The sequence below is a fragment of the Rhipicephalus microplus genome, chromosome 1 (genome assembly GCF_043290135.1).
Source record: "Rhipicephalus microplus isolate Deutch F79 chromosome 1, USDA_Rmic, whole genome shotgun sequence".
NCBI classification, from domain to species: domain Eukaryota; kingdom Metazoa; phylum Arthropoda; class Arachnida; order Ixodida; family Ixodidae; genus Rhipicephalus; species Rhipicephalus microplus.
Window position 1 is genome coordinate 200,792,128 of NC_134700.1, and position 15,241 is coordinate 200,807,368.

The 15,241-nt window shown below is 46.4% G+C and overlaps 1 protein-coding gene across 4 annotated transcripts in view; it reads left to right on the forward strand.

The window, feature by feature from the left end:
* The window catches only part of LOC119167232 (tudor domain-containing 6-like), a 94,437-nt gene that overhangs the window by 28,537 nt on the left and 50,659 nt on the right, over window positions 1–15,241 (forward strand). For all 4 annotated transcript variants that reach the window (XM_075890316.1, XM_075890319.1, XM_075890322.1 and 1 more), the window contains 2 exons: window positions 388–661; window positions 5,494–5,827. In XM_075890316.1, coding sequence (XP_075746431.1) covers window positions 388–661; window positions 5,494–5,827 — 608 coding nt within the window. The remainder of the gene's footprint in view (window positions 1–387; window positions 662–5,493; window positions 5,828–15,241) is intronic.

Here is a 15,241-nt window from a genome sequence, read left to right on the forward strand (position 1 = left end):
TGAGAGTATCACTAAGTGACATGATTTCAAAAATGCTTCACTGTTTGCTGTACTTTGAGAGTGTATGCCATATGAAAAAGTAGCAACACTGTTTATTAGTGCAGGCTCTCCAACCATAGTCTGAAAGGTGTTTTAAAAAGAATTAATCCTGGCAAGCATTTGCAGTAATGTCTACAGGACCCTATTACCTATCTCAAAACAAAGCATTCCTGGCATGTGCTGGGAGCCATAATTGTACTAAAAAGAATGTTTAAATAGTCACTGCTATTTGACACTCATTGGGGTCCCAGCTGTCTGCGACTTTAGCTTTTCTCTCACGGTCTTCAAGTTTCAAAGATAGGTGCGTCAGTGTTCTCGTGGCTGGCAATCGCCTGTGTACATTTCCAGGGCTCCACATGTACGGTCTACTTCATCGACTATGGGAATGTGGCCGAAGTACCTTGTGAAAGCATCTGCCGACTTCCTGATCAATGCAAGGAATTGCCACCGCAGGCAGTGCGTTGTAGGCTTCATGCTGTGCGTCCAGCATCTGGCTCGGCTGACTGGACTGAAGAAGCGTTTTCCCTACTGGTTTCCATGATCAAGGAAGGCACGATGTTTGCCAATGTGCAAAATGTGGCAGAAAGCTTCGTTCATGAAGTGGAGCTGAAGCCAAAGACAGGTGTGTGTGCTGTGCATTTCGCCTTAGTGTGAAACTCGCCTTGGAGAGAATAATTCGGTTCTCTCTCACGTCTTTGATTCATCAGCACTAGTGTGAATGGCAAAAGCTGTTGAGGTGAGTAAAGTAAGCAGTTCTGAGGATCAAGTTGCAATGTTTATTTGCTAGGAAGTTCGTTGGGGATGGGGTGTTGTAAATCAACAGCAACATGCAAACTTACAGATATATGGTTCTTATTTAGTGATTGCTAATGTAGGTCAAGCATTGATGCCTGTCCAACATTTTCATACCACTTCGCCAGAAAAATGATGCCATGTTTATAGGTAAGTTCACTATCGTAATTGGCTCAGGCATCTTATTTGGTCGGTTGTTAGTCTTGCACTGCAATGCGAGGCGGGTGATGACAAAGCAGATTGCTTGGCTGCAGGCAATTGCAGGCCAGCCTTACTTAGAACAAAAATGCAGGCCATAACGTACAGCCACTAGAAAGAACCCTGGAACCGACATACTGTATTCACTTTGTAGTAGAACCGAAAGGCGGGCGAGTTGGAACTTATTCATAGTGGGCTGTGTTTACTCGCATAATCCTCACTCTTTTTCACGGCAAACCAATGAAAAGTTCGGGGTAGCGAGAACCACGTCAGGAAAATTTTCCACAAAAACGTACAGGGCGAGGGGGGGGGGGAACCAAAGTGGCCATAAATCGAGATTCTCACGCTAGCAACTAAGTACAAGATTCGAGATGTACTGATCAAGAGTTAACAATAAAACCACAAGTTCAACGCAAGGCAAGATTTATTTGAGACATGAAAGCTGCAGGCGAAGAGTATTTTTAGAATACAGTACGCAAAGCTTGCGGAAGTAGTGTGAGTATTTGTCACTCAACAGGGGCCTGCTAAAGGTTAGCGTACGATGTAAACGTTGGGCTGATGGTCGTCTAACATGGTATAATCCACAGTCACCTGCTGACGAAATAGCTTTTTACCATCCTTCCCAGTCTTCGGCACACGGAAGGCCCAGTGCGTCTTGGTGGCTTTCAGCTGCCCGTGCTGCCGTTGTTTAGTGCACAATCAATCACTTTGAACTCAAAAGCAGCCGTGTAGCTTCCGTATCACCCCATAGCATAACTACAGTGTAACCTCATTATGCACACAACGTACACTAACACGCCAGAGTGGTCACTGGTCACTTTGGCTTGTCTAGGATTAAATTGGGTCTCTGTGCGCTGATAGTACTCGTGAGATAGTGCCAGGTTGTTGTGTGCTATCATCACCTGTCGCTGGAAGCACAGAGTTTCCTAAAATTAGCTCTAGGGGACTCTGGCGCTGTGATCGATCAGTGACCATGGAAATTATGGGTAGCACACAGATTTGCCTATTCTTCGTGCTTGCGGGCGGCGAATCACACATGTGGCTTCGTTTATTGCTGTGTTTCGGTTTTGTTTCGAAGAAAAGAGTGAACCCTTTCAAACTTCGTGACCTGATTTGAAATGGTAAGCCTAAAAAAGTTATGACGGTGAAGCGCAAGCACTGAGCATTTGCTGGTTTTTGTTTCGTGACAGAACTGTTCCAAGCCGCACTAACACACATGGAGCCCAAAGTACAAATCCATGTACTACCAATCACGTCCATGCTCGCTCAAGCAATGTGCATTGCAGCTCTCCTAGACACTAGCGCCAGAGTGCCCTCTTGTGTATATTTAGGAAATTCTATGGCTGGAAGGAGCAGAGGTCATTATGGCTGCAAATTCGGGAGTGCGATAGTTACTCGACGAAAAAAAAAAAATCTTATTTTAGTGTGGCGATTTGGGGGGTGCGAGAATTATGCGATTGCGAAGATTACGCGAATAAATACAGTATACAGTGTTTACTCGCGTAACGAACCCACCTCTCTCTCTTTTTTTTTTCTTTCAGTAAAGATGATGCTATTTAGGTGGAGGGAGAAAAAAAAAATTCAAGGGAGCTATAACAGCAAAAGTTTCGCATGGTAGTATTGTCAGGATGATTCAGAAGTACTGTGGGTTTTTTTTAAACCAACGAGTAGCTAGCTCCTGGACAATGCGTCAGTCGCAGCTTATTAAACAATGGAAGTATTAAGTGGAGATGCTACTCGAAGACACTTTATTTTTTAATATTCACCCTAGAGCAATGAAATTTGAGCTGTTTATGGAACTTTTTATGGTGATTTCAAATACATATTTAGTTTTCTTGCAAGTTACACACATTTAGCTCTGCAACATGACAAAGCGAAACCCTTAACCCTTTTGCCCCCCCCCCCTCTTTTCATCCCTATACTTCTGGAATTTTTTACCATTCATACCTAATAATGCTTTCAAATAAAGTGTAGAGTGCTAATAACTAATTAGGAAGCACATGCAAAATATGTAATAGGCGTGAAAAATTATTTACTTAAAAAGTCCATATTTCACCTAGTAAAGGTGTGCATACAATTTTTATTATACAATAAAATATTGAAACTTAAACTAGATAATTGCACTTGTCATACTTAGGAAAAAATTTGGGCAAAATTTTATGCAGATCCGAGCACTAGAAGCGCCCAAAAAAGGAGGGGCACATTGGAAAAAATGGTAAAATTTGTGTTTTGAGAAAAACGAGTTTTAAAGTTAAAATTGAGTTTTTATTTATCATTAAATCAGATGAAATTTGCACACCAAAAAGAACAATCCTTGTTGTACTGGCCATTGCGACTAAAATACGCCAGCACCATGAGTTTGTCCCTCTCGGCTTTTTTGAGCCGACTCCTCACACACATTTCGCTCACAGACAGGGCCATGAAACGCTTGCCAAACTTCCGCTCCATCTGGCAGAGCCTTGTGCCAACTGCAAGCTAGGAAGAAGTTCGACAGAACTGCGAAATCCAAACTAAGTTCAGTGTCATGCCACTTTGCAGCCATGCTTGTGCCACATACCGTCGTACATAATGGCAATGCTGTCCCTGCTGAGTTCTCTCACTGTGAGCTCTTTCGACTTCTCTAGATTGGCACTGACATCATCCATTGCCGCATCACGAACTTTCCCGCTTACGGGTGTGAAGGACTTTTGATGCATTGGCTTTTACAAGCCAACAAATACCGCAAATCGGACCAGCTGCTCGTTGCCTATTCCTACAGAGCGCGCCGCACAATGGCTTTCACTTGCGAGCAATGCTTTTTTTCATTCATAACGGAGATAATTACACGAAAGAAGCATTGTTCAGCTGCGCTGCTCGACAAGACATGGACCTTGCAAATAGGTTTCACACCACATATAGGCGCGCAGCGGCCAATGGCGGTCCCCGATTCGTACCATGTGATAAGCCAGTCGCGGCGCTCGAAAAACACGCAGAAGAGTGCTTCTTTTTATAATTTCTTGCGCTGCATCAGCGAGAGAAACTGTTGGTATTTGGAGAGTGAGGCTCGACTCATGCGATCAACAATGGTGAGCGGCGGCGCATTATCGGCGGCAAGGGGCTCGAAAACTGCGCACCTTTTAATAGACTTTTTAACAGACCTTTTAACAGGCACCTTGTGCTCTTTAGATGCAATTTTAAAGCAAATCCAGTTAAGTCTCGACCTGTGTTATTTTTTTTTCATAACCATAGAGGTACTAATCTTATCAAAACAGGCGAAAATAAAAAAAATTTGTAATTTTGAAAAAACTCGCGTTTTTTCTGCATCTCCCCTTAAACATCGCGCTGTCCAGCCGCTGTTGGCCTTCAATTCAGTGGCAGGACTATGGAGCTTTTATTCGGGAATTTTGCTCTCCACAAAGGGAAGCTGCTTTGTTTTGGCCCGCAAAATGCGCGACGTACTGCATACACTCATGTTATGAACCCACATTTTTTTTTTTTTTCAGAAAATTTGATGTAAATTGGGGGATTCCTTACAATGGAGGAAAAAAAAAGTCACGGGAGTTATAAGAGTGAAAATTTTGCATAGGGGTATTGCTTGTTTTGGCTTGCGAAAAATGCAACGAATTGTTTTTGTAGCCTGAAGCTCTTTTCTCCCATAACGAACGTGCATGGAGTGTGCATGGATCGACACCGAAGTGGTGTCCAGCCGCTCGGTTTCCATGCTCCAGCGCATGCTGAGCCAACTTTACGTTTAAAACAAGCCGTGTAGCGGCCGAACGCGCCATGCGCAGCAGGTGACCCCAACTAAGTTCACTACGACAAACCCGGCAACAAAAAGGCAACGTAGGATGGTGGGGCACATTTTTCAAGGCTCAGGGGGGCGGGGGGGGTCATTAAGTCAGATTGTTTATTATGCGAGTAAATACAGTAAATAGGTTGTGTCACAATACCAATACTGCGAGAATCGAAAAGCTAGGTATTTGAAGGAGAAATCAACTTTTTGTGAACTATCGTCCACAGCATTCAAAGCATCACTACACTGTCCACAATTTTTAAAGGCTTCAGTAGCACTGTAAACACGCTTGGTATCGGTAAAGTGGTGACAGCTGCATTTCAAACCTCCTCATAAATGCAGATTTCCTTCACACCTTGTGCATTTCCTTGGCAGTAAGCCTCTTGCGCTATGCGATGCCTGTCACTTGACTGCCAATTTTTGCGTCATCCCTCAAATTTCCACACCCTTGCCATCAGTGAAAGTGTACTGCCTCTCTCTTGTAAAAAATGCTAAAGTAAGGAGTCAAAACAGCAGGCTGCATTGGGTGGACAGAATCGGGCATGACTCAAGGCAGAGACTGATTGCGTTCTAGGGTCAGTGTGTTCCTAAAGGAAGTAAAATGAGTTTTACAATCCTGCGTCACATGTTACAGCAACTGTAGCAGTCACACAAGAATGTGTTCATCAATCACTGTTGCCTTGCTGCCACAGGTGGACCGAGTTTGAATGAGCAGCTAGTGGCCAAAGGACTCGCCGAGCGCGTGGTAACAGCTGACCCTGCAGCTGGGCCTACACCCGAGGCTGTGATCACTCCGGCCGTTGCTGCAGATACCGCGGCCTCGTGCTTGCGGCATCCAGAGTTCTTGAAGTCGATGCTAAACGTCGTCAAGGCTGGGGACACCCTACCCATGCAGGTGACCGTATCTGCCGAAAATGTGGTATGGTGCCTCGCCACGATCCCCGAGGTGGCCAGTCCCTTGGTCGAACTGGAGGATTCTCTGCAAAAGGAAGGAAGTGAACTTGGAGGTGAAAGTGCTGCTCAAAGGTAGGTGCACTGTGTTCTATTAACGCCTGCTTCGCATTTAGATAACTGACAGCGTGAAGACCTCTTCAACGCTTGGTCATAGTCTCTTCAACCAGCATTCTGTTGAGTTATGCGATATGGGGTCCAAAAAATACAATTTCTTAGTTCCACATAAGCTCTTAACAATGATCAGGTCCAAAAGATACAAATTGTTAGTTTCACTTAAAGGGCAACTCACCAGGTTTCACAATTTTTAGCTGACAAGTGTAATGCATACATGTGGCGTTCACGATGCCATCTGCCAAAATTTGCAATGCTACGTGCTGCAAAGATAGTTCAAATTTCAAGATGAACGCTGCTTTCTCTTTCTTTCACTAGCGCTCGGGCCCAAAAAATGAGGGCATGACGTACCGATTGTATTGCCCTACGTACACGGCAGTGCTGTGACGTTGGTCCTTTAGGTAGACGATTGCACTCTGACGTTAACAGTATCACGTGACGTAGCGAAAATTATTTAACACTACATGTGCAGTTTATGTTATTTGTTTCTGAATAGACAGGGTTCATACAGGTCTTTGAAATCCTTGAAGACCCTTGAATTTGAAAAATGAAATTTCAAAGCCCTTGAAAGTTCTGGAATTTTTTGCCATCCTTTAAAATCCTTGAATTACCTGAGCAGTACACTCTCATATCGACATTGCGACCTCCTTAATGTGGTACATCAGTGTGTGAACCTGTCAAACTCCCCATTTCCGAAGCAGTAATGCGGCGTGGGTGCACATGATCCCATTTTGCAAAAGTGCTTGGGAAAAAAAAAGTTAGTTTGTGGTAAGGGTAAAGCAGATAATGTGATAGAAAGAAATTAGAATGTCACACGAAGGGCAAGCAACCTCATACATGCAACCGGACGAGTGCTGATAAGGGACTGTCACAGCTCGACACTAAAAGCGTGCTGCTTAAACAAACCAAGAACGGTGCTAGAAAAGATTATTGTAAACTAATCACTGTAAACTAATCACTGTAAACTAAATCACTGTAATCAGATGTAAACCACAGGATGATTGTAAACTAATCACTGACATAGTTGTTACTTCTTGGTTGTTGAGTAACGTGCTGTGTCAACTGTGCACAAGCCGGCCCTTTCGAAGGGGTGGTGCCATCGAATTTCAACGCTATAGCAAGCACCTTGTGGGTTTAAGAATACAGTTGAATCTCATTAATTCGAACACGCTTAATTCGAACTTCCGGTTAATTCGAACTCAAGATGAGGTCCCGTCAAAGCTATGTGTATTCCAATGGGCGAAAACGCCCGGTAATTCGAACGCCCAAGCACTTCCGACAGTTAATTCGAACATACCGCGCTCCGAAAATGATCTGAACAATCGCCCGATCCCGCGGTAGCACTTGCGACATCTCAACTAGGGTGGCTAGAATGAGAGGTGTGATGAGTGCGGCACTTTTTGCTTGCCGGAGAAGTCCCTTCGGCATACCGATGCCACTAGGGGCGCTGATGGCAGCGGCGTGGGTAGTGAGCGGCGCACTTCGCAGAGAGTTTTCCTCTGGTGCGCTGCTTTTTTTTTTCAGAGGGGGTAGCTGCTTTACAAGTTATTCATCAATCGATAATTGCGCTGGGTTACTATGAAATGCCTAACCCCGCGGCGGTGGTCTAGTGGCTAAGATACTTGTCTGCTGACCTACAGGTCGCGGGATCGAATGCCGGCTGCGGCGGCTGCATTTCCGATGGAGGTGGAAAGGTTGTAGGCTCGTGTGCTCAGATTTTGGTGCACGTTTAAGAACCCCAGGTGGTCGAAATTTGCGGAGCCCTCCACTACGGCGTCTCTCATAGTGGTTTTGGGACGTTAAACCCCACATATCAATCAAACTCTGAAATGCCTGAAGGTGTCAACGACAAAAAAAAAAAAAAAAGTAGATCCAGTGTCGCTGCATTATGCTTGTCCGCAAAATTTAATGCTTCAGTTCAGCCTCTTGAAGAGTACCAAGGGTGGCAATGTGGATCACTTAGTGGTAGAGTTGCTCTGTCTGTAGAAAAAATGCTGCATGAGATGGAATAAAATGAGGAAGACTACGAAAGACTTCCATCTGATTCACTAGCAGTGTCTGTCGCCCATGAATCGTACACCGCTGAGCGGCGGGTGGTCGCCCTGTATATTATGTGGCAAGCTACGCCGTGAGAAATCTGGTACTTCGTAATAATCTTGGTGAGTACAAGAACGCCCACCTTGTTTCGCAGTGTTGGTGGTTACGCGTTATAAGTAACACCGCTACTGGTATAGCACGTTACTTCGGCAATTGGTATTTGACGCACTCGTTATACATGTAGAAATGGAGCTGCTGCTTAAATTGTGCGAGTTGTAACTGTCTGCAAGTCGTTCCTGCAACACGGTAGCACTATTTATCAGTTATGTTTCCAAAATAAAATTCTCTTCTGCTGATAGTACAGGTCGCGGAGCACTAAGTTTGCAGTACCTGGAAAAGCAAGGCTCACGTTTCCATAAACAGTTGCAATTATAGTGGGCCCTGTGTAGGTTAAAAGGGCAAAAATTATTTACACTGCATGTATTTTACACTGCGGTTACGGGCTGCTAGCAGATGCAAGCTGTCAGAATTACTGTAATTATTTTTAGGTCAATGATCATATTTTTGAGGAGAGGGTTGACGGTGAAATAATATTTCGGCTTTCTGTGACAATGAGAAATAGGTTTAACATGCGCCACGTTGTTATAAGCCATCACATGCAACTCTCTGGTGCACATTAGGCCACTGTGTTCTACATCCGGCGTCTTGTGCAAAATTTGCTAGTTTAATTCACATAAATTAGCTATAGATGTTTTGGTCAGAGACTTCATTTCTTTTCTTTCAATAGGTCGAGGAGCAAGGGACTAAAAGCTCGAGGGATTGACATAGTACTGACCCAGTCACAAGTTGCCAAAGCAGCAATACACGACAAACATTAATACATGTAAATAAAAAATAAACTTTACAAGTAGAAATTGACTCCAAGTACAAATACAAAAGTTATGAAACAAAGCTCCACAAATAAAGAGCGAGGGAATACATACAGTGACGAAAATTCTGGAACATATACTATTCGGGAAAGTGAATTAGCTGGGCGAAGCATCTAATGTGGCGATTTTGATAATTTAAATTTACATATATCTACAGTGCTATAGTTGGGAATTAATCCTAAGAAATTATTACACATAATATTATAATGAAGTGTCAGAAATCATCAGGATCAAAACTATACACTGATACACAGAAACATCACAGTAAAAGATACAATACAGTAATAAGAATTATTTTAAAAAATGTGCAAGACAGCCAATCGAAGGGACGTTTCTTGCAGTGTTTAAATAGATTCATAGGAAGTTCTCAATGGCAGAAGGAAGGACAAAGGGTCAATGTCTTCGCGGTTTAAGGTGGTTAATAGATAAGGTAGCCTGTAGGACAATGGTCATCCTAAACGCTTCTAGGAACAGGTAAAATTTACATTTAATTCATCGTGCCTAGTGAGACAAACACTTGGGTTTACGTTTATCTTAGCAAGATAAATTATGGTACTACAAGCATGTTTAACGAATGCTTTATCACGTGTCGGTTATAAGTACGAGGTTTATTAAAAAGATATTCTAGCTCCCGCAGCGCAGGCACATTGATTCAAACTTCTGATCTTGGAGTATACAGTCAAGCCCGCTTATAACGAACCTGACCATGACGCGGCATCCGTTCGCTGTATCCCGAAGTTCATAGTAAATGAAACGTAGCTTTTAAAAAAAGTTGTGAGTGAAAACACATGCTTCAAAAAGTCCGTGATGCACCTGTTTCGAAGAACAGAAGCGATAAGGGCGGTCACGAGTTAATTTAAAACGGCAGGGCGCTCGTTCGCCGAGGCCCGTGGCATAAGCTGCATGAGGCACTGGCTCCAAAGTTTCATCGTTCTCGCAATCGGATTCCTCCAAATCGTTCTCGCCACGTACTTCATTCATAATGCCCCAATCCGCGCACGGTTCCGCAGTGTCGGCATCATCATCGGCCGTAATTAAACCATCGCAACAGATGTCCCACCCGCTCTCCCAGGTGAGAGTCGACAACGCGCAGCCACAAATCGGTTCCGCAGTTCGGAAGCTTCAGGCTCGGCATCGGGCCCGACGTCGATGAAGTCGGCCCCGCGAGAACAGTCTCGCGCGCATGTAGCCGTCATCGCTGCCCACGAAATATTCACCATCTTCACAGCTGAATACAGGGATTCTCGAAGTGGCAAGTTGGTTGCCGGGTGGTCAACAGCTATGAGCAAGCGCTCTGCAACGCGGCACCTAACGGGCTGATTACGCTCAAGCCAAGCGGTCACACTTTCGACGTTTTGATGAGCGGCAGGAAAAAGCTTGCAAGTCCTCCCGTCTACCATCCTGATCACACACACACACGCACACCAATAGTGAGCAAGATACGCACACGCGACACACATGCCAGAACACGTGGAACAGCTCTGGGCCCGTTTCTTGTTGGAAAACGAAACTTCTGAATTCGAGCCAGCGTGGCGGGCGTCGCGAAGCGGTGGAGACGAGCGAAGGGGTTGTGGTCCGGAGAAGAGAGCCGATTTGTGATAGAAGGGCAAGGAGTTGCGATAGAGGGAAGAGAGGGGAGGATATGGCGGGAGGGTGACCTTGAAAACCAAAACATGCGTGAAGAAGGCAGGTCGGGTAGCTTGCTAGAAAGGTCCGCAAAACACGCACGTAGAAGAACTTGGAAAGAGTGCATGGCCACCTGAATCGGTGTGCGCGGCGGTGTTCGAAGAATCGGCAGCCGTGGTTAAAAAATCGTTTCGTTGCGCCGGCGGGTTTGCGTGGGCTCACGAACTTCGATATTTCGCGATTCGTTCGTGCAAATTAACAGCCGTTCTCTCGGTAACAGCCATTCTCGGTGTTCCGCACACGCGCGGAATGCATGCTGAGCCAAGTGCGAAGTGAGCGAGAACAAGTTCTAAACACGAAACGTATCGCAAATTATCAAAGTCGGTGTGGTAGCGTGCGCGCGTGCACTAGACGCAGACTATCGGATACAGTCAGTGGCCGACGATGTTGGCAAATGGTCCGGTCACTCCAGGCCGGCGACGCCAACGACAGTACCAACGATCAAAAACAGGGTAGATGGCCGACCGGTCTTCGAAAGATCGGTGGCAGTGTGAAAACACGGGCCTCGTCTGGCAATGCGGCGTGCTCAGAGTAGCAGGGGGACAAAGGACGGAGGGGTGCGTAACAAAAAGCAGTCTGGGAATGGAGGAAGGAAACAACTTTCTTCCCTCCATGGGTTGGGGAGAGCGGAAACTAGAGGGTCTCGGAGGCAGGGTCGGCGTTTAACAAAAAGAATGTAGGGGCACCTCGCCGATGCCTGGTCAATGGTTGAAATTGGTTTCCCGAGAAGTCGGCAGACTGCTGACTCCGTTCGCTGTAACCGATCAGCGGCGCTTGGAGACGTTCGTTGTAAGTACGATTTTGTGCCATCGTACCAATGTATATTTTCACGGTCACGCGACTATTGTTTGTTTTAAGCGAAAGTTCGTTTTAAGTGGGGCCGTTATATGTGGGCTCGACTGTAATCTATAAAGATTACTAGGTGTTCGAAATTTTCAAAGCCCTCCACTACGGCGTCTCTCGTAATCATATGGTGGTTTTGGGACGTTAAACTAAACATATCAAGGCCTTTTCAAGAATGGTTTTCAGAGATTAGACATTAAAGAGCTTAGATGCCATGTACCGCCCTACACTTGCTTGATCAAAATGATTTTACCGAAAACGGGTCGCCACCACACAGCGTGGGAGCTATTTTTGTGGAGAGCGGCGCGTGCTGTCTCGTTTGTCACCTCCGTAAGGTTACCCGCGCCGGTGCATGCAGCGCCCCAAGCGGCATCGGCGCACTTTGGGGACCGGTTTCAGCGGCCGCTTTTCACACTTCCCCATTCTAGCCACCCTACCTCAATGCTGCCCGCGAAGGAAATGAAAAGGAAAGAATTGATTGATATGTGGGGTTCAACCAATTCTTTCCTTTTCATTTCCTTCGCGGGCAGCGTTGAGGTAGGGTGGCTAGAAAGTGCTGTGGTGGAAAAAAAAGGCTGTGGTGGAATGTTTGCTCTCTCTCAAACGCCAATCTGCGACGCGCCCGCGTCACACTTCTCCCTTTTCTGTCCCTGCCAAGTAAAGACCCTTTTCCTCCCAATGCCGCGCACGAAGAGAGAGAGGGAAAAACGAAAGCTGTCGCTGGGTTGAATGAATGTGTGATTGAAGAAAAGCAAAAAGGCACTATCTTCTGCAGCCCTTGCCCCTTGCGGGAGCATGGCTCTGCGCCTTGAGGGGGGGAGGGGGGGTTTCTCACATGGTGCCACGCATCCTCCTTTTCCTTCCTTGCCACGTAACCCTTCTCTTTTCAACGAAGCGGGAATAGAGCAAAAAAAAAAAAAAAAAAGCTGCCGTGGAGTGTTGGTTATCTCTCAAATGCCGATCTGCTTCTCTCCGGTGGAGACGCTCCTTCTTTCTCGTCATGTGCTGGCCATGCTGCGGCTGCGTAGCGGAGAGCGGGAGACCCCGGGAGGCTCTGCTACGCAGTCGTTGTCGTCGTCTTTAGAAAGTGTAGGCGCTAGACATTTCCGCGCGCAACTTCTCTTACCAGGAGAATGCTGAAGCAGAAGTAGAAATGCTTTGCATCCTGCATGCAAAATCGATTGACTCGCTGCAAGGCAAACGTGTGCAGACGCTCACCACTGATTACTTCAATTAATAACGGATGTCCTGTGATTTGTGAATAAATGTAAGTCTTCTGAAACTTCCCCCTTGTGTGTTAGCACAATGCACATGCACCACTGCATGGAGAGCCCTCCGTTTGTTTAACTTTCATTAATTAAAACTTCTTTTAATTCGGACTAATTTTTGGGCCCCTTCGAGTTCGAATTATCAAGAATCGATTGTATATTTTAAGTCACTTCCCAAGCGTAACTAAATGCTCATTCTCCTAATTGAGGCCCATCGCGAGAGCGTCCAACACTGAAGTAGCTCTACAGGAAGGGCAACGAAAGTTCTAGTGACGTGACACCAGATCTGTAGTCAGCTGAGTGACCTCCAGACTTCAGCCCCGTACATACCGGCAAAGCATCGCGGCTGCTGCAGGTAGCGGTGAGTTTGTTTTGAAGATGCTTGTGTGGCACATGTGTGCAAAAGCTGACAATACTCAGCATGATGTGTGCAAAGCTTTGTGATCTCGTGACTAAGTCAGCTACACTGCTATGTACCTGCACAACTCGGTCCACACAAACAGGAACTTAATGTTGTCAATATCAAAAAGGCGACAAATTATATAGCGAGAACAAATGAATCTTGGTGCGTGTATCGTGCTTATTGGAGCTGTAAATAAAGCTTGCAGCAAAGAACACGCAAGCCACAAATATTGTGGCACGACCCCTTTAAGGCCCTACTACACATGCGCATTGAAGCCCATCAGCGCGTAACTTTCCGACATGACATCGTGCCCTCTCCCTATGGAGAGGGTGCGAGAAGGTATCAAAACTGCGCTCTTTTTTTTATAATTGCAGTATCCTTATATCGTAAGTGCGATGAAATTGGTCATTTTTGAAATTTTTAGAGTGAAGAATTCCAAGTTAGCATGCCTCTTTGATTCCATTTGTCAGTGAAGAGAGGGGCCTTGGTCTTTTTGTGGGTGACGCAGTTCCTGCCTCAGGAGCTGCGGCGATTAGTTTTCTCACTCCGGCGATGAAGGATGACGACGCATCGGCGATGGCGAGCGAGGGTTAACAGGAGGGCGGTGGTCGGCTTACGATGACATCTGATCGGGGGCTGAGAGCCTGTGAACGAAGGGCACGGTGGCACATAAGGGGCAGGTTCGAAGCTCTGGTGGTAGACGGACGCGCCGATGGCAGTATCGCGCTATGTGGCGAGGTAGGCCACAGGCAAAGCATATTGGCCGATTGTCGAGTGTATGCCACTGTCCACTACTCTGGACGGACCTTGGCTGAGCGAACTGACGAGTGGGTCGCAGTAGTGCGGCTGATGACGTAAAAGTCTAAAGAGGTGGTCGAGCGGCCACTTCAGCATAGCTTAGAGGTACATTTACCTCGGCACAGGCAACAGGGGTCGACAACGGTGAAGTGTCACGGGCAGATGGGAGAGCCGCGCAAACTTGCTCCTGGATGACCTGGCGAATGTTTGCTGGCAGAGGTTACGGTGGTTGGCCGGCTGTTGGTAGCAGCGATAGCTGACAAGTGACCTCAGCACCAACAAACTTCTTGATCTGTGATGGCAGGGACTGAAGGTCAGAGGTGGTGGTCAGGCTTGAGAGGGTGTCATCCGGGACGTCAGGGCGTCGCGCGAAAAGATGCTGTCGTCGGAGCTCGTCGAAACTCTGACAGAACTCTATGAGCTCAGAGAAAGTGACGGGGCTCTTCGAGAACAGCATTTGAATGGCGTCGTCGGAAATTCCTTTCATGATGTGTCGTACCTTGTCAGTTTCCGCCATCGTCGGGTCGACACGCCGGCAGAGGTCGAGGATGTTTTCGATGTAGCTAGTGAATGTCTCGCCAGTTTGTTGGTACCGGCTTCGTAGGTGTTCTGCACGAAGTTTGCGCACACCAGGGCATCCAAAAACATCTGTGATGCAGGTTTTGAAGGTCGTCCAACTGGGGATATCTGCTTCATGGTTTCTGTACCACAGCGTGGCAACATCCACGGTACCTAAGCTTCGTGGGATCGTCCCATTTGTTAGTAGCGCTGGCTCGTTCATAAGATTCCAGCCAATTCTCTCAACGTATTTCTCGTCGGTGCCGCTGAAGTTCTCTCAAGAACTGGGCACCGGGACAGCCCCTGCGTGGCGAAGTCGGGGGGGGTGTGAAGACAGCGTCGTCAGGCGTCACGGACGGCAGCTTTTAACTATTCAGTTGCAGGACTGGGAAAGACCGCAGTACTCTCCACCAAAATGTAATGTAAATGCAAGGTCAAAAGGGGTAGCAGCGTCGGTACAGAAGCGGCAAGAGCTGGCCGGGTATACGGGCGTCGTCGCAGCAGCAACCAGGCAGTCCTAGCTCGCACCTCGCGCAGTGTCGATGGCGCTGCAGTAGTGGGCATTCCTCATCACTACAGAACCAGTGTTTTCTCGAGTCGATACATTTGTTACTGTAACAGAGCTTGAAAGGCCGCGTTGCTGCTATGATCTGAATCATATAAAAAATTTTAAGGGGCCACTTTCAGATTGACAACTCGATTTGTCGACAACTCGATTTGTCGACGAGAAGTTTGAATTGTTTGAATAGTGAAATTCCAGTGCAAATAGCAAACACTATTAGAAAAATATGTGAAATTTTAAAACCATTATGGTCCCTAGGACCATAGTGGTTTCTAGTACCATAGAGGACAA